Below are 18811 nucleotides of genomic sequence, written 5' to 3' on the forward strand. Positions count from 1 at the left end.
TGGGTATTAGAGGAGATGATCTTGGACATCTCTTTTAGCAATAAATCCCAGGTCAATTGATTTCTACTATCCCATTTAGGATTATTATTAATTTTTTTTTGGTATTCTATGTGACAGGATCCCCAGATGCTAGTGGGAGAAGACCAAGGATTACGATCAAATGCTAATGCCTTTAGTAAGAAAGCTCTACCCAACCTTATTTTTTTCCCCTGAAAATTATAAAACTTGGTAGCCATCCTCCAGGGGCCTTAACTTTCCCATCCTGTGGGGGTACACCATCCCTTTGCTCTGCTCCCCTTCTCCCTGCTGCCCCCTGCCACTAAAGAGGTTCCACAAAAGATAGGCTGCTTCTCCTCAGACCTAAAACAGGTTCCCAAAGATCTCCGGAACAGCAACTGGAGTATCAGGTCAAGAAAAAAGAACAGAGGAACAAATGACCTTCAGCACTTTTTTTGGGGGGTGGGTGGGGGGCAAGCAAAGGTCCAAATGACTGGGGTAGAGGCTGGGTCAGCCGACTATGTGCACTTGCTCTTCCTGAGATGGCTTAAACCTGGCTACAGACCACCCTGCCCACGCCCACTCACAGGAGGGAGTCCATCAGGTAAAGGAATCACAACTACTTTATTATGAACAGATGTGTGGTTGTTCGAGACCCGGAAAGGGGGCGGACACTGGCTCAGGTGAAAGTCTGCCATAGCCTGGTTCAGGTGCACATGCTCTGGGACCCAGCCCTACGAGGAGGAGGAAGGACGCCTGGGAAGTAGACCAGGAGGAGGGCCGCCGCCCAGGCTTGGCTTTCAGAAGATAAATATGCAGGGGAGGGGTGGGCAGACAGAGGGTGCAGACCCCGCTAAGTCCCAGATACTGAGGCTCCAGGCGGTGAAAGGAACGCTACCCAAGGCTAGGAGGGGCCAGCTTGGCTCTAGGAGTCCGAGGGTCCAGGCAGAGACTGAAGGAGCACTGGTGACCCCCCAGGCAGGGGGTCCGGCGGGCCAGGAGACCAGCACTAGGTGTCCAGGCGACACAGCGGGTTGTCGTACACCATCTGCAGGTTCACTTTGTGCCCCACCAATTCTCGGATGTTGTTGATACCATATTTGATCATTGTGGGCCTAGAGGAGCAAGGAGGAAGGTTAGGGGTTAACGGGGCCCCTGTGGCTCTGAGTCGTGCATGTGCACACACATGCATACACAGAAACACACAAAGACATGCACGCAACACACACACACATGTGCACTCACACACACACACATGCACACAAAGACACACACACACTCCCCAGATGCTCTCCCCAAGCCCCCATCTGCATCTTGGCTCACACTCTTACCTCTCCAGAGAAAGGCCCCAGGCAATGACAGATATGCCCTCAGGCAGCCCCATGGGCAGCAGCATCTCAGGCCGGAAGACCCCTGAGTTCCCCACCTCCACCCACTTCTTCAGACCTGTGAAGAGGAGACAGAAGGGGAGGTTTGGGCCCCTGGGTGACTGCAGGGGAGTAACCAACCTCTCCAGCACTAGAGGCCTACAAGACGCCTTCCTGAACAGACAGACAGCCTAGGTCTGGGCCGTGCTAGGAGTGTGTCCAGTCCCTGGGTCTGCCCTGCCTCCCCCAGCAGATGTGTGGGGAGCTCTCTGCGCCAACTGCTGCCCATCTGTCTCTGCTCTCATCCTTTCATTCTGTCCCAGCACCTGTCCTTCCATCTGTCCATCCTTTCTCTTGTCTCCGCTCCGTTCTTCCCCTCATGGCTACCAGAAACACAGTCCAATTCCCCCTCCAAACCTGCTTACCTTGATGATAGTTGAAGACCTCCATGCTGGGCTCGGTGTAGGGGTTGTAGGCTGGCTTGAAGCGCAGGTTCGTAATGCCTGAGGAGGGGAAAGGAGGGGTTACTCGTTTCCCAGCCCCTCCCACAAAGGCCGGCCTTTCTGTGTGTGGGGGGGGGGGGGGGGGGGGGGGGGAGGGGAGGGGCTCTCTTCCCCTGCTGGGAACTGCCCTCACCGAGTTTGGTGAAGAACTCTTTGAGGATGCCCATGAGGTGGCCCAGGGTGAGGCCATAATCAGCTACCACCCCTTCGATCTGATGGAACTCAGCCAGGTGGGTGGCGTCCAACGTCTCGTTGCGGAAAACGCGGTCGATGGAGAAGTACTTGGCTGGGGAGAAGGGCTTCTAGAGGCAGGGGAAAAATTCAACTCGGTCAGTGGGAATGATGAATGGATGGGGCAGCACTTAAGAAAGCTGCTGGACAGCCAGAAAGAAACTGGTCAAGACACAGGGACGGAGAGATGGAGACAGACAAGACAGGGTCAGATGGAGCAGCCCCAGGAGAGGCTGTGCTGGGCACATACACTAGAGGCAGTTTTAACTCTGGCAAGGACTATTTCACACATTCTGTTCCTGCTGTGCTTATATTCAAACGGTCAAACTGGCTCCTGAGGGAAACACTATGCGGGCATTCCCTCCAAATGCCTCAACTTCAGTGACCAGGCCTGGGAAGTCCCCAAGTACAAAGGAACCAGACACCAACAGGGTAAGGTGGTGCTGGGCTTTAAAATAACCAAATGGGTATTGCCACAGCGTCTCTACAACAGGCCACCGAAGACACTCTGCCAGTGTCCCTGGCTCGTTGGCTTGTGTGGCAATGGCCCGGGGAGCTAACTGAGATGAAATCAACTCTCGGCAAAGCTGCCGTTTTAGGCAGATGGCCTAGAGGTGAGAGCAGCCATCTCAGATCGATGCACAAACACTATAACCTTACCATACTGATAACTTTCCAGTGCCATTTAATCAATATCTATTCTGTGTGCATGTGCACACACCTGTTCATGTGCCCCTGTATGTACCTACACACGAGTGGGCTCAATTTGGAATTTTCTGAGTCCTAATAAATGCTGCTAAGAATTAAAATCAAGCTCATTTGTTACTTTTTATATCAGAAACCTAAGATTTAAGACAAAGATATTTAAAGAGAAGTGAGCTAATGTGAGGAATGGAATATCCTTGCCTACCTTCTGGGCAAGGCGATAGAGTGCCCGAGCACTGGCAGCTGTGGTGTGTGTCCGGAGGAGGTTTTTCTGGGCCTCCTCCATTTTCCAGTCATATTTGTATCTGAGGGAAAATGGAAGTGAGAGGTCCACCTTTTCTTCCTCTGTCCCTCCCTCCGCCTCTGAACTCCCCACACCATTCAGGCTCTCACCCCTGAGAGCCGTAGCCACCCTGGGAGTGAATCCGCTTTACACGCTCCACGTAATCCATGGGGAAATCCAGAGCCTCTGCTGGGTCTAGGGGAGAGGGAGACAAAGTGATGAAGAAGTCGGAGGAAGCAGGCTTGCCAAAGGAAGAGTGCACTACATGATGCTTTCAGGCATACAAAACACTTCATCCACAATATCTGAATGCTATCTCTGTTTTGCAGAGAAGGAAATGAAGGCCCAGAAAGTTGAGTGACTGGGCATCCAGACAGGAAGTGTCAGAGACAGGGCTGGAGCTTCCACCCTGGCTCTATGCCGTGTGGCTTCTCAGAGGGAAGCTAGAAGGACCAGAAAGGAAAAGAAAGGTGGCTGCTGGAGAGAATGACATAAATGGGCCCGAAAGGGGACAATGAAAGGCTGGAGACAAGACAGAGTGGGGGCTAGAGAGTGGTATCAAGAGGGTCAAGGACTGACCCTTGAGGAAGAAAGTATCATGCTGGTCCCGGGCTGGGTGCTGCTGGGGCTGGAAGAGGGCGTCAAAGTTCCAGAAGGAGCTCTCGATGAAGTTGTCAGTTGGCATTTCTGTGAAGCTAGAGGGAGGGCCAAGAGTCATGCATGATTGCTGTTAGCTTCACCTCAGAACCCACCAGATAAGCTAGATCTCTCCCTTTCCCCTGCTTACCCCATCTCCAGAAAGATCTGTCGGAACTGGGTGCGAACTTTCATCAATGGGTGCAGGTGACCACCCTCAGGTAAGATACCTTTTGATGAGAAGTTGTATGCTTTGAATTTCACATCCCGCCAGGAGCCACTGGAAGCAGAACAACAGTTGACTATGGGCCCCTGATTTCCACTGTGAGCTCTGCCACTCCCCAGCCTACTGCACACACCTGGAAATCATTTCAGGACTGAGCTCAGCCTCCTGCTTGGAGATGCTGGTGCTGAAGGCACTGCCCTTGCTCACCCAGTAGGTCTTCAGGGTCCTGAAGCCACAGAGGAGATGGTTTGGTGGGATGACCTGGTTAGCACACAGAGCTGCCCCCTGGTGGGGAAACTGAATGCCATGTAAGCATGAGGAGGGCACGGGAAGGGAGCTAAGAGAGGGAGCCAGTCTGACAGGGATACAGCTGCTGGAATGGGGATGGGGAGGCCATTGGGAAAGGACTCACATTTCGGACAGCAGCTTCCTCTTCTTCAGTTCATTCCTCTCCTTTTCACTCAGATGCTCGGCTTCCCCTTCCTGTACCAGCCGCAGCTTTGCCTGCACCAAGTCCTGCACGCTGTCCACCTATGCCAGTTATTAGAGTGTTTGAGGGGTGTCTCCAACTCTATAAGAGCAAGGACTGTGTCTTATCTGAGCTAGATATCCCCTCAGAGAGCCAGCATGGGGTCCGGCTCACAGCAGGCATTAATGTTTGTTAAATAGATAAATGAAACCGCAGGGGTTCCAAGGATAGGCAGGAGGAAGCACAGCAGGATAGGAAGAAGCAAAAAGCAGATTTCAAAGAGAATCTAATTCCTATTCTACCCAAACCACATGGAGCCGGAGTTAGAGAGGGGTCTTCTACCAAGAGAAAGGTATATCTCCCTCCTTTGCTACCCAAAGGGACATGTCTCCCCTCCCCACAGGAAGTCACACAACCCACCTCCTTCCCCCGAACCACTGTATGGTTCCAGCCTCACTTACAGCACGGAACACCCGGGGCCCACCAGGTGCATTTTTCTCTACACGGATCCATTTGTTGGACATGGCCTTGCTGAAGCCCACCTTGCCACTGGGCAGTTTCTGGGAGAAAACAGTAAGAAGATGGTGTTCAATAAGCTTTTAGTAAGGGACCCCAATGAGTAAGGCACCGTGCTAGATGTTGGGGAGTCCAAGGACAAAAAGAACCCCAGTCTTCACTAAACTTACATTGAGATACATCATGTGAACAGAAAGCTAAAAATAAGGTTGTCTAAGAGAAGAGAGAAAGCAAAACCCAATGGGAACAAGAGGCTGAGCTAAGGCATGAAAGGACCCCAGGGGTTCAGGAATGGGCCCAGAGGCCACCCAGACTCTCCCTATCCCACAGGACAGAGACATATCCCACTGCTCCTTCCTAGGAGACAGAGAACCATAGATCTAGAAGTGAGAGAGGACCTGAGAGAGGATCAAACCCAACTCCTTCATTATAGATGAGGAAACTGAAGATCAAAAGGCAGGGCAGAGATCAGTGTTTCCAGCAAAATTCAAACCCAAGTCCAGTCCTCTGACCATGACACTTCTCCCGGCAGATGCCCAGGTGGTGCCCTCACCACCTTGCCTGGGACCACCACCATAGCTTCCAGCTGACCTCAAGGTCTGGGGTCTCCTCCTCATTCCCTTTTTTCTTCACCCAACCCCCAAAATCATCTTCCAAAATAATCATGTCATTTTCCTGCCAGCAGCAGATCTCTAAGATCACGTACAAACCTAACATCTAAGATTCTTCAAGATCTGGTCACATTTCCAGTACCACAGAATTAATTTGTTTCCAGCATTACACCATCTGGACCAACTCTACCCTGCCTATTTCTGAACTTCCTATCCCATCTGCCCCTTACTGCACTGCTGTGAGGAAACAATCCTCAGAACATTAGAGTGTGAGCTCGGGGCTGTCCTTTGCCTCTTTCTGCATGTCCCACACTTAGTGCAATGCCCGGCACATACTAAGCACCTAACAGACGCTAACCAGCCGATCATTGTCCCCTTTCCTCACACCACACTCTGTACCCCACATATCTGCATGCACACGGCCTTCTCTCCCATCCTTTACTCCCCTGTGACAACTTCTCAAGGCTTTTAACCTCCATAACATTTCCAGACTAGCGAGACCATGAACAAATCTCTACGGAGCCAAACCATCATCCAGAACCATCCTCCCCAGGCTTCCTGAGCCACTCAGTACCATGAGCTCACTCTGCACCAGACCCTCGGGAGGGAGGCTGTGGAAGACCCTCGCCTCGTGGCTGCCATCCTGGGCTGTCTCCTGGCCCTCGGGCGTAAGCTCCCATCGCTGCGTGGATCGGAGCTCAGCTTCAATGACCTAGGCCCAGAAGAATATGGTTGTCAGGTCCAAGTCTTCCTCCTTAGCTCCATTTCCCCAGTCTTTGCATTGTACCTAGATGTGGCCCCTGATCCCTCCTCCTGCCGCATCCGGAGCCCCTCCATGCCCAGGCGCGGCCCCTCCCCCTGCCCCTCCATGCCCAGGTGCGGCCCCGCCCCCTGCTCCATCCCCTGCCCCTCCATGCCCAGGTGCGGCCCCTCCCCCCGCCCCTCCATGCCCAGGTGCGGCCCCTCCCCCCGCCCCTCCATGCCCAGGTGCGGCCCCTCCCCCTGCCCCTCCATGCCCAGGTGCGGCCCCTCCCCCCGCCCCTCCATGCCCAGGTGCGGCCCCTCCCCCTGCCCCTCCATGCCCAGGTGCGGCCCCTCCCCTGCCCCTCCATGCCCAGGTGCGGCCCCGCCCCCTGCTCCATCCCCTGCCCCTCCATGCCCAGGTGCGGCCCCCCCCCGCCCCTCCATGCCCAGGTGCGGCCCCCCCCCGCCCCTCCATGCCCAGGTGCGGCCCCTCCCCCTGCCCCATCCCCTGCCCCTCCCGCCCAGGACGCGGCCCTACATCAGCAGGGCGTGCCTGCTCCCGGGCCCAGCGCCCCCTCCGCGCCGCTTGGCCGGCCCCGGCCTCACGTGGGGCCATTCCCTTCGCCCCGCCGGCCCCAGCCCGGTTGCATCAGCCGGCCCCGATCCGTAGTCCCCGCGCCGCCTTACCTCCCCCAGAGCCTGCAGGCTTTTGACGGCGCCCACCACAACTTGGTGATCTAGGCCCAGCGCGCTCGCCAGCTCCAAGCTGTCCAGACCCCCGTCGCCGCCTTCCAGCCGCTGCAAGAGCAACTGAGCAACCGGCCCGTCAGCCATGGCTGAGTCTGGCAGAGGGGAAAAGCCACCTCGGAACCGGAAGCCCCGCGGTCCGGAAGAGCAAGGCCGCCATTTTGGGTGTGGCGCGGCCTTCGCCGCGGGCCGCCATCTTGAGTGAGGCTGACCCGCCTTCGCCGCGCTCGGACGAAGGGCAAAGAGAAGGACGGGGCAGAGGGGCCGCGCAGTTAAGAGTGGAACAGCGGCGGAGAGGGCGCGGGCGGCCTTTCCCCGGGGGTCTCTTCGTGCGGCGGCCCCTCGCGCTGACCCCCAATCCAGGGCCCGTCTCTGACCGGAGACACGCCCCCGGGTAGTTCACGAGGTCCCAGGTGGCGGAGCTGGGACGCCCGCGCCTGGCGGGGCAGAGAGCCTGGGAGACCCCGGGGTGTCATGAAGAAACAGATCGGGACGTGGGAGCAGAGACCCTCCCCCCACCCCCACCCCCACCCCCGCCAGCGCCGGCCCGGCCCGGGGCCGGGGGGAGGCCGTAGGTGTGGCCTGGCCTAGCGCGGCCCCCGAGCGCCTTAAGGACCCCGGGTCTTCCTCTGCCCTCCTCGTCTCCGGGTCCTGGCGCTTTGTCAGCTTTGAAGCACCTAAATGAGGGGGCAGGATTCTCCGCTCGGAGGGCCTTTCAAAGTGATTAAAGATCATTCTTGCTTTATGCATATTCACACTGGAAATTCAACGTCAGTCAAGGATTTTGACGTTTGCCTGAAGATGTGACTGAGCTGCTAGCTGCAAAGGCTGCAGAAAAAGAAAGGGAAACTTTGGAACCCGAGCCTGAAACCGTTAGCAGAAGCATTTCGTCATTTGAGTGATTCCCCTCCCCCTTGAAAAGCTGGATCCAACTACTTGGAGATTTTTTAAATTTCAGCAACTGTTTGAGAACACATTGCTTACTATATAATCAGGCACGGGGCGAGGGGGGCGGGGGGAGGAGAGCCACTGTCTAAACATCTTTTCATAGTTCCATTAAAAAAAAAAAGTTGCTCAGGCAACCCCCTCCTGTAGGGGAGAATAAGTGATAAAGGATAGAGTGGAGAAGGGACAACATACTACCCATCTATGCTAACCTGACTGTATAGCACTCTGCTTACTTTATCATTAACTTTTTCTTTCATTTCATACTTCTGTTTATTAACACAGTACATTTTCTTAATGTAGCTGCATTTGAGCATATTTTTTGACACGTAAAGGTATTTTGTGTGTGCCTTTGTCATCGAGGCTAGCTGAAGTAGGTAGACTTGGGGAGGGCAAATTCATACTATGTAAACATTGATTTACATAGAGTTCTTCAAAAGAATTCACTTAACTACACTAAAGCAAGAATTGTCTGTGCCATGTGCCTGGCCCTGTGTCGGTACCTGGTGGGTTGAGGGGAGGAGAGAATTATGATGGTCACGGTATTTTGTACTTTCCAAAATACTTTTCCACAAAGATCACAGCTGGAAGGGATCTCTCAGGCCGTGGAATCCAACTCTGTTCTTTTATAGTTGAGCAACTAAAGTCCTTGTAATCTCACTTAAAAACTACAGTAATAATGTTGGGTTAATGGGGTTCAAAGTTTATTTATATCCAGTGCCTTACATATTGTAAGCATTTGTATAATGTTTGTTGAATTGTTGGGTTTAATTTGACAGGTGGAGAAACAGGCCCAGAGAGTAAGGAGTCAAGTAACAAGGTCAGACAGCAGAGCTAGCACCAGAACTGAGGTGTGCTCATGCTCAGATTGGCTCTTTTTATTATAAACTCCCCCCACCTTTCACTTCTCATCCCTTCTCCTTTATTCCCCATTTCACTAAGGAAACAGAATCCATGCACAAATCTACCTAATTCTTACTATCTTAATATTTACAATAACGACAACTTACATTTCTATAATACTTTAAGGTTTACAAAGCACTTTCTGTAGAACAAGCTTGGGAAGTAGTTAGTGCAGTTATTAATTATCTGGATGAGGAATGCTCAATTATGACTGATGAGGAAATAGAGGCCCAGAGCTGTTAGGAGACTGAAGATCACAAAAAATAGCAAATGGCAGAGCCAGTGTTAAAATTCTGTTCTTCAGACGATACTGCCTTTGGGTGGACACTGCTAGAAGCCCTGGGAAGGTCTGAGGAAGAGTTATTGCACCTCTTGCTTTGAAACTCCTGACTTTAGCTCTCACAGCTATCCTGCAGAACCAACTGGTTGTGTGGGAATACAGCCAGAATAAGAGGCCCTTGGGCCCTGGGGCCACCTCCCCCTACCTAGTGACTTTTTTAGTTTTGGCTTTTACCAAAGAGATCCTGGCACTCACTAGTCCAAGCTACTCTTTCCTCTTTTCCTTACTTTAAAAATTCCTTTCTGTTCTCCTAACCTAATCTTGGTCTGGAGAAGACTCTTGGTCCTACCTCATCATATCTGCTCTCTCTGGGTCCCGATCAATGTTCCTCTTACACTAAGTCGTCGTTCCCCCCCCCCCCCAAGTTATTCCTCACTTGTAATTAATTTACTGTAAATTATTGTAATTTATTCTGGCACAACCCTTTGAAAACTGAGAGTGAATTTTCCCACACACAACCCCCTTCAGTTTCCAGCCCTAGCTCGAATCATAGGAAACTATGTGCAGTAGAATGCTGCATCTGGATTTAGAAGACCTAGCTGGAAACAGATCCTGCTGTACCTGTTACCTGTATAACCTCGGACAATTCATTGCCCTGTCAGCCTTAATTTCCTCATTTATGAGATGGGCTAAGTAGTTCCTTCCGATATTAAATCCTGTTGAGACTGGACTAGCACACTGAGCCCTTTAAACCAAAATGGCACACTCTGCCAACTGTCTTATTGCCTGATTCCCAGCCTTAGGTCCTGACAAGGCTCCAAAGGACCATGTGTCTTGGAGGAACACGTATGTCTGGCACTGGGCCTCTTTTCTTCCTATTTACTGTGTTGAGGGATTGTTTCATTCTGCCTGTGCCTAGTGCCAATCAAACAGTAGACAATTAATAAATATTGATTGGTTGATTCCTAAGGGCTCAGCCCAGAACTTGAGGAAAGGGATTATATCTGTTGCCAGAAGGGGTCCCTCCTGGCAGTTGAGTCTCTTTCATTCCCTTCCCATACCTTATCTTGCTGACACAGTCTGCCTCTCTTTCCTTCTCTGGCTCCCCAGCTCCCCCTGCTCCCCACTCAACCCGACCAAGCCGTTTGGGTTACAAAACCTCAGCAGTTTGTGGAAGACCACAGTGCCCATCTGCCCCTATCACCCCAAGGACAAAGGCTTCTTGCATAATGGTCGAAGAGCCACACAGAGTGTAAAGGTGGAAGATCCTTTGGTCAATTTCTCTGGAAGGCATCTGGTTATTGAAGGGGCCAGGACATAAAAGTAGTGCATCAAAAGCTGGGGAGTGGGCTTCAATTGGAGATTAGGTGATTACTAGTCAAAAATATTGTCCAGAATATTCTTATTTAAATTGGATTGGATGAGATCCCCTCTGAGGGGACTCTGCCAACTGTGAAAACAGCTAATCCAAATCTTCATTTTATATATGAGGAAATTAAGCTGCAAAGAGGGTGGAGAATTTCCCCAAGGTCATCTGGGACAGAACTGGTCTGGTCTAGAAAGAGTGGGGCATTTTCAATCCAGACAAGGTCTTGGATTTCACCTCCATTACTTTCTGTGTGGTGGTCTTTAAACAGGTGTTTTGCCTCTGAGCAAGCACCCATTTTGTCCCTTATGGTGGTCCTGTGCCTTTGCCCACCCGGATCTGACCCGACACCATTCCCCCTTGTGGGTGGAGGAAGCCTTTGGAACTTCGGCCAGGCAGGCAGGGGAATCTCCTGTTGTGGGGCTTCCAGTCCAGCAGTGCGAGGCTGAGATGAGGAGACAGGACCCCGGGGGGCATGAGGATGCTGCCACATCCGAGGTCCCATGGGAAAGTACTGGTGGCCAGGAGGGCTAGAGGTAGAGGTTGGGAGGCCGTTGTGGAGCTCTGGCACAAAGAGAGCCCTCTTCCTGATCTGGAGGTAGCCGGGGGGCTCTGCAGAGGGGCCTGGGGTTGGAGGAGGGGCAGACCTTGATTGCTTTTCTTCTACACATGCCCACCTCGCCCTTTAAGAAACCGGTAAGTAAAAAGGGAGGGTAAACTGAAAAGGGGAGATTTGGGGGGCACTGGAGGGGGGTGGGCCTGGCCACCTCATCACGTGACTCGAATCGAGTCCGTGAGCTTCCCTCCCCCTTCAAGAGGAGCTGTGGGCGTCCCCCACAACGCGTGGTCGTTCCTCATTGGCTCGTGGCTACAGCCAATAGAAAGCAGCCATCTGGGAACCCAGCGTTCCGAGGCGCAGCCTAAAGTGCTGCGCCGGCTTGGGGCCAATCGGGAGGGGCCTTGCAGGTCTTGGGGCCAATGGGCGGGCTCAGGGGGCGGGCCCTCGGGCCGGGCGGCGTTGGTTTGAGGGGGGCCGGCTATAAAGGCGGTCGGTGGTCGGCGGCCGCTGTCCCTACTGCAGAGCCGGAGTCCTGCTCTCTTCTGCGGATCCTGTGTCCGGACCGATCCCCGCCGCCCCTACCTGACCCTTCCTGTCATGCTGCCTCTCTTGCTGCTGGGCCTACTAGGCCTGGCCGAGGCCGCGGGGCCCGTGATCTATTTCAAGGAGCAGTTCCTCGACGGAGGTAAATGAGGGGCGCCCGGGCCTGCGGCCCCGCCCCGTCCCGGACGCCCCGACCCTCCCGAGCGCCTCGCCCGCACGGCCCGGCCCAGCCCGGCCCAGCGGCTTTCCTGGCTAGGGTGCCTCCCGTCGAGGTGGAGGGACGTTGAAGGGGCCGCGCGCACCCGCAGCGGCCGCTGACACGGAGGGGGGGAGGGGAATGGAGAGGGTCGCGCCCGGACCACTCTTGTCATCGCAGGAGTGTTGGAGACGCTTAGCGCCACCGGAGTCGGCTCCCCATGGGACGGCGCTGCATCCCCGCCCCTCTCCGGTGTGGTGGCTGCGGCCCTCCCCGGGGGCCCATCTTCCTCCATTAGCCCCGAAGGTGCCCAACATGAGGTCCCCCGGGCCATCCCTCCCTGGTCTGCAGCCACCTGCCGCTGGCCACGGGCTTCCTCTCTTCCTCCACGCTTTCCCAAGCCTGGCCTGAGCTTGCTGCTTGGGCTGGGGGTGGGGGGAAGGGAGGCGGAAATGAGAGGGGCCGCAGGGCAGAGACCCCGGAGCATGAGGCTTAGAACCCTTCTGTCTGTGGAGGGAGAGGAGGGCGAGGTTGGTTCCCCGGGAGTTAAAGCATGCCTTTGTGGACGTGCATAGAGAGGCGCCGGGCAGATCCCAGATCTCGGAGGGGCCAGAAGGGGGCCAAAGGGGCATGTTAACCTGGAATCTGCCTCCCGGCTTTGTTGACCTTGTGCAAACTCTTCTTTGATTTACTTTGCCCATTCAGCAAATGAAGGAGGTTAGGCCAATTGGCACGTAGAAGGTGCTTTCCCTTTCTGACATTTTGGGGGCCGTGTAGCTGGAGAGGATTGTTGGAGGGGCTGCTCCTTAGCAGCTGAAGTGGTGGGGTCCCTTGGGAAGGCTCTGCTCTCTGAAGCTTCTTGTGGGAGGCTAAGTTGGGGTGGACAGGAAGATGGTCACACATCTCACATGTTCCATTTGCCCAGTGTTGGGGAACATGAGGACACTAACTTACTTATCTCCTCAGATGCTTGGGAGGATCGTTGGGTGGAATCTAAGCACAAGAATGACTACGGCAAGTTTAAGCTGTCCTCTGGGAAGTTCTTTGGTGATGAAGAGAAGGACAAAGGTAAGGGGCTGCAGTTCTGCTCGTTCTGGTAGTGTACTATGGGAGAAGTTATTGCTTTTTAACATAGGTCTCAATTTCCTCATCTATAAAGTGAGAAGCTTAGGTTTAGATCTCTTTAAGGTCCCTACCAACTGTGAAAGTTACTCCGGATTACAGTGAGGCTGTGCCCATCCAAGGGGATTGGGCCTGGGACAGAAGACCTAGGATGACTGGCTGCTGTCTGGGTTTTGGAAGGAGAGAGGGGAGCAGTGGGACGGGGGACCCCTTCCTTACACTGTGGGCAACTTTTTCACCATGCCTGTAGGACTTCAGACAAGTCAGGATGCTCGATTCTATGCCTTGTCTTCGCGCATGGAGCCCTTCAGCAACAAGGGCCAGACGCTGGTGGTGCAGTTCACTGTGAAACATGAGCAGAACATTGACTGTGGAGGTGGTTATGTGAAGCTGTTCCCTGCCAACCTAGACCAGGCCAGCATGCATGGAGACTCAGAATACAACATCATGTTTGGTAAGGATCCATAGGCCCATTCCCACCTTTGATGGTCTGAAAGAGAAGCTGTCGTTGGTCTTCTTAAAAATAGGAAGTGGAGGATTGGGGAGGGAAAGTGTGACTTGGCCCCAGGCTCTTTCCCTTCATTCTGGCTAAGTGGGAGAGGGGAGTCTGGATTCTCTGCTCAGTTTCCCCCTTGGCTCTTCTTCAGGCCCTGACATCTGTGGCCCAGGGACCAAGAAGGTGCACGTTATCTTTAACTACAAAGGCAAGAACATGCTGATTAACAAGGACATTCGCTGCAAGGTTGGTTACCTGACAACGGGGAGGCAGAGGGAATGGGCTGGGCCCTGTGAGACCTTGTCCTTTCATAATTTATTGTCCTCCTACTTTGCCTAGGATGATGAATTCACCCACTTATACACCCTGATTGTACGGCCAGACAACACATACGAAGTGAAGATAGACAATGTTCAAGTGGAATCGGGTAACATGGAAGATGACTGGGACTTCCTACCTCCCAAGAAAATCAAGGATCCTGAGGCCAAGAAGCCTGAGGACTGGGATGAGCGAGCCAAGATTGATGACCCCACAGACACAAAGCCAGAGGTAGGCTGTTTGTGTTTGGGAACTCTCCTGGCTAATGCCTGTCTGCTGGCCATCATCTCTGTCCATTCCCTTCTTGCCCCTTCCCCTAACTGTGAGAAAAAAGGGTTTCTAGGGCCTAATGGTATGTACTTATTGACTGCAAGGACTGGGAGAAACCTGAACACATTCCTGACCCAGATGCTCAGAAACCTGAGGATTGGGATGAAGAGATGGATGGGGAATGGGAACCACCTGTGATCCAGAACCCAGAGTACAAGGTGAGGCTGGGAGGCTTTCTTGTCTGATGGGGCTGGGCAGTGAGAGCAATGGCAGCCTGGAGCTAACCTTTCCCATTTTCCCCACTCCTCTTAGGGAGAATGGAAGCCCCGGCAGATCGACAATCCTGACTACAAAGGCAAGTGGTTGCATCCTGAGATCGACAACCCTGAGTACACCCCTGACCCCAACCTTTATGCATATGATAGCTTTGGCGTGCTGGGTCTGGACCTGTGGCAGGTGAGTGGAGTGTCACTGATCGGGGGTGCTGCTTGGTGCCCGCCAGTGCTGAAGGGAGAGTGACCCTTCTCTGTTTATAGGTGAAGTCCGGTACCATCTTTGATAACTTCCTCGTCACCAATGATGAGTCATATGCAGAAGAGTTTGGTGAAGAGACCTGGGGAGCCACAAAGGTAAACTAGCTGCCCCTTCAGGAGTGGGGGGGGCTAACTAACCCTAGCACTGCTTTCAGACCGCATGGAAGTCTTGGGGTCAAAGGGATTGGGATGAGGATGGGAGGTGGAGAGCAGGGTCTGAGGTGTGTGCGTTTGGCAGGAGGCCGAGAAGAAGATGAAGGAGCAGCAGGACGAGGCAGAGCGACAGCGTGAGGAAGAGGAGGAGAAAAAACTGAAGGAGGAAGAGGAGGCAGGAGAGAAGGATGACGAGGACAGAGATGATGATGACAAAGAAGATGAGGAGGATGAGGAGAAGGAGGAAGAGGATGATGAGGATGGTGCCCAGCCCAAAGATGAGCTGTAGGGGGCTGCTGCCTACCTGGCCAGGGCCAGGACTGAGGCTGGGAGCACCCCGGGGGGCCAGGCCTGGAGCCAACTAATGTCTCTATGAGACTGGAGAACTGTTTCCAATGGGTGGGGTTGTTTGTTTGGGGTTGGGTGTTTTGTTTGTTTTTGTTGTTTTTTAAACTGGTGTCTGTCTTCACTCTCCCTCAGGTCCCTCTGTCCCTATCAGCTTCTTGGGGAGAGCAGGTAGTGTGGGGCACCCTTTAGCCATGGGCCCGGGGGCATGGGGATCCGGGGCGTCACTCTATATGGATGCTCAGCCTCCCTGTTGACAGCCCAGGGATAGAGACTTCTGATCCTAAGCTGCCTCCTTTCCCCAATTTGCCTCAAGTCCCGGCTCCACCGTTTTTGGTTTTTTTTTTCTTCCCCATCCTCAGGAGCCAGAGAGAAGGGGAGAGGTCTGTCAGCCTGGCCCTGCCCTTAGGTATCCCATAGCACTGAGGGGGGCTAGGGTTTGGCCAATAGCGCCTAAGCCAAACTCTTTGCTCCCTTTTTCCCCTCTGCCAGGGCTGAGGGCAGGGGTGGGGGCAGAGCCCCTGTTGGTGGGGAGGTAGGGAGGGGGTGTCAGTTCTTGCTTGGTCACATTGAGAATGTAAGAACAACAAAAAAAGAAATTTCTATTAAATTAAGTTTTGTGTCTCCCTCATGTGTTTTAATTTCTTGGGGGTGGGGGAAAAGCAGTAGGTAAGTTTCTTAGTTCTCTGAGTTGCTGCCCAGCTCTGGTGGAAGGGAAGGGATGGGAGCTGATGGAGAGGAACACAGAGATTCCTAGATTTGTTCTGCTCTGTCTGGGGGCTGCTCTACCCAGAGAAGATGGAACAATTTTGTTCTCTCTGGTCTGTTAATTTTACCATCTGTGTGGTAGGTCTCCGAGTTCTGAACATTGAAAAGATCTTGTCCAGGGCTTCCCTCCTGGAGCCTGAAGCCTAGGTTATGAAGGAAAACTTTTTGGGAGGACTTCTTAACAAAACTTGCCTACTATAAGCTTAACAAATATAACTTTTAATATGTAAAACAGAAGGTACTGAAAGTTTAATTAGTGTTCATAAGTGTAAGATTTAATTTGGTAATAACACTGGGTTCCTTTGCAAATGTCTAGATAACTTATTTTTTATTGATATATGAAATGAGAGCATCAGAATCACTAGTCACCACTTCCTAAAACAAAACTCTTCGACTTTTCCTAGTAACATAGTCGAGGAAAATCACACCAAAGCAATGTATGAAAATATGTATTTGTTCTGTACCACAGTCTGACTACTCTGCCAAGGGAGGCCTGTTTCCAAGTTTTCTACAGTTATCACTGGTCATTTCATTGATAAAAATGTTTTAAATCTCCCATTTATTTTTCTTTATTGTCAGCATGTAAATTCTAGCTCTGTGCTATGCATTACCATATACAAGTTTCCCACGGAATCGGAATCATCTGCAAAAATAGTCCATTAAGTCCATATACTGCAGTATGTAGCATCATACTCTAATCCTTACTTTATTTGAAATCTTTTGTTATGGAAAGGGCTGTTGTGAAAAAAAATTTTTTTTTTTTTTTTTTTTTTGTAAAGTTTGTGTCATGTTCAAGAAATAAGGGGTTAAGGCTAATTTGAGAGCTCCTCATAGTAACTGTTTATATGGTCAAGGTCCAGCATAGATTGCTTTGTGCATGGTAAGCTTTTAAGTTGCTCAAATGGAGGAAATGAAAGTGGAGCTGTACCTAGGCTGGGTTCCTGCATGAGGGTCTTAGGGAGGGTGTGGCCATTTTCAAATAGAGGGGTTGATAGAATTCGGTTCTGGGATTGGGTTGGAGGGAACTATTGGGTCCTGAGCTATGCAGAATGCAAGTACCAGAGAGGAGGGGAGACCAAGGATATGACGTGGCAGACAATCTCTCCAAAGCTAACATTTATATAGTGTTTACTATGTTCCAAGCACTATGCTAAGTGCTTCACAATGATCTCATTCGATCCTCACAACCCTGGAAGGTAGGTGGTGCTCCTCATTTTGTAGAAGAGGTAACAGATACAAACAGGTTAAGTGACTTGCTAGACAGAACCTGAGATGAGATTTGAACTTGGGTCTTGACTCCAGGCCCCGCTCTGTATCCACTGCCACCTGGCTGCCTGAAGAGGTGGGACATTGTGGAAAAGGAGGCAAGCCAGACTTCATCCAGGGGAGGGATCTGCCACAATACAAAGACTGGGGGAAGAACTAAAGCTGTTTATTAGCCTGGATGAGGAGATGGGTGGGGCATATGTTACCTTAAAGAAGCTGCTGAAGAATTAGAAGAGGACTTGAGCTTGGCCCTTGGGCCCAGAACTAAAATCACTGGATGGATGTTATTTCCTGACGAATAAGAATTGTCTAAAATGGGTGATTGGGTGGGTTTCGCTGGGCCCTTTGAGCAGCTTTTTATAGGGATCCCTGATCAGAGATACAGGAGGTGACCTCAGAGCTGCTTTCCATTCTTGTAATGCATTTAAAGTCCTTTGGTCCCACTCCCAGTCTTCTTTGTAGATGACCAAATTGTCCCAGAGATGAGAAGGGTCATCACTGTCCACCCAGTGGCCCTACAGAAGAAACATTCAAGTCCTCTAACTCTATAATCATTACCCTTTTTGCTACAATAGCACTATCGTGTAACTACATTGTATCCATCCTAAAGTTGGGAATATGGTGTTTGAAAATATGAGTGATGATAATTGGCGGCCTCTAGGATACTATTCCCCTAGGGCCTCATCATTCCTATACTTTCTAAAACAAAGTGTCCCTCCCTGGCCACAAATCCCCTATATCTCCACTTACTACAATCTAGCAGGACTGTATTTGTATCCTTAGTGCTTAATATACTGCCAATTATTAACAAAATAACTTGTGTTTAACAAAGTGTTGTTAATTAAGATATTTACTCGTTGAATTTAGCAAGCTGGTGGATGAAAAAGAGATGAACTAGATTGAGATTTGACAAATATGTTAAGACCTACAAGGTGGCACAGTGGGATGAAATGTCTGGCCTTAAGTTAGGAAGACTCTTCCTGATTTCAGTTCTGGCCTCAGACACTACCTGTATGACCCTGGGCAAGTCACTTAATCCTGTACGCCTGTTTTCTCATCTGTAACATAAGCTGCAGAAAAATAGCCAACTACTGCAGTATTTTTGCCAAGAAAATCCCAAACAGCATCACAAAGAGTAGGATGTGACCAAAACAGTTCTTCAACAAAGACAATGTACTGTTTTAGATGCCAGAAACTGTCAGAAAGCTTACATTCTATTGAGTACACATGTTCATTTGTAAGCAGGGATGTACTGCACCTATTGAGCAAATCAAGCTGATTATTCAATTTTCAGTGTGTGCATTTATGCCATGAAAATTGGCAAACATTTATTATTTTGTAAATTATACTCTAGACCAGAAGTATCAAACACATAACTTGCAGCCTACAACACTCCTCCTGAGTGCAGCCTGAGCCAGGGTAACATGTAATTGGGACATACTTAGTAAAATAAAATAATTACAACAAAACATAGATAATATGTTTTTCTAAGTCATCACGCAATCTGCAGGGATTCTTACATAGTTCAGTGACCATCATTTATCTTGAGTATGAGATCACTATTCTAAACTTTAAAAAAATGAAGAAAATGTTAACACAAATTACACTTAAAAGTGTTACACTGTTTTTCCCCCCAGAATATCCTGTTAAAAATTTACTAGCACATACCTGGATAAGTAAATAGGAGAAATCCCTAGAGAGAACTAACAATTG

The 18811-nt window shown here is 51.3% G+C and overlaps 2 protein-coding genes across 2 annotated transcripts; one reads left to right on the forward strand and one right to left on the reverse strand.

The window, feature by feature from the left end:
- Positions 1-602: 602 nt before the first annotated feature.
- FARSA (phenylalanyl-tRNA synthetase subunit alpha) lies at positions 603-7172 on the reverse strand. The gene is made up of 13 exons (XM_031947644.1): positions 6976-7172; positions 6119-6256; positions 4879-4977; positions 4361-4479; positions 4082-4174; positions 3874-4002; positions 3666-3781; positions 3197-3281; positions 3009-3108; positions 2001-2169; positions 1790-1867; positions 1329-1443; positions 603-1112 (listed from the first exon to the last, which is right to left on the reverse strand). The coding sequence occupies exons 1-13, from the start codon at positions 7120-7122 to the stop codon at positions 1007-1009; spliced, it is 1494 nt and encodes a 497-aa protein (XP_031803504.1). The 5' UTR covers positions 7123-7172; the 3' UTR covers positions 603-1006.
- A 4389-nt stretch (positions 7173-11561) lies between these two features.
- On the forward strand, positions 11562-15692 carry CALR (calreticulin). The gene is made up of 9 exons (XM_003760668.4): positions 11562-11773; positions 12794-12895; positions 13200-13403; positions 13597-13691; positions 13785-13994; positions 14138-14251; positions 14346-14489; positions 14570-14662; positions 14805-15692. Exons 1-9 carry the CDS (start codon positions 11686-11688, stop codon positions 15006-15008), a joined length of 1254 nt encoding a protein of 417 aa, XP_003760716.1. The 5' UTR covers positions 11562-11685; the 3' UTR covers positions 15009-15692.
- Positions 15693-18811: the final 3119 nt, after the last annotated feature.

Source organism: Sarcophilus harrisii, chromosome 1 (genome assembly GCF_902635505.1).
Source record: "Sarcophilus harrisii chromosome 1, mSarHar1.11, whole genome shotgun sequence".
Lineage (NCBI taxonomy): Eukaryota > Metazoa > Chordata > Mammalia > Dasyuromorphia > Dasyuridae > Sarcophilus > Sarcophilus harrisii.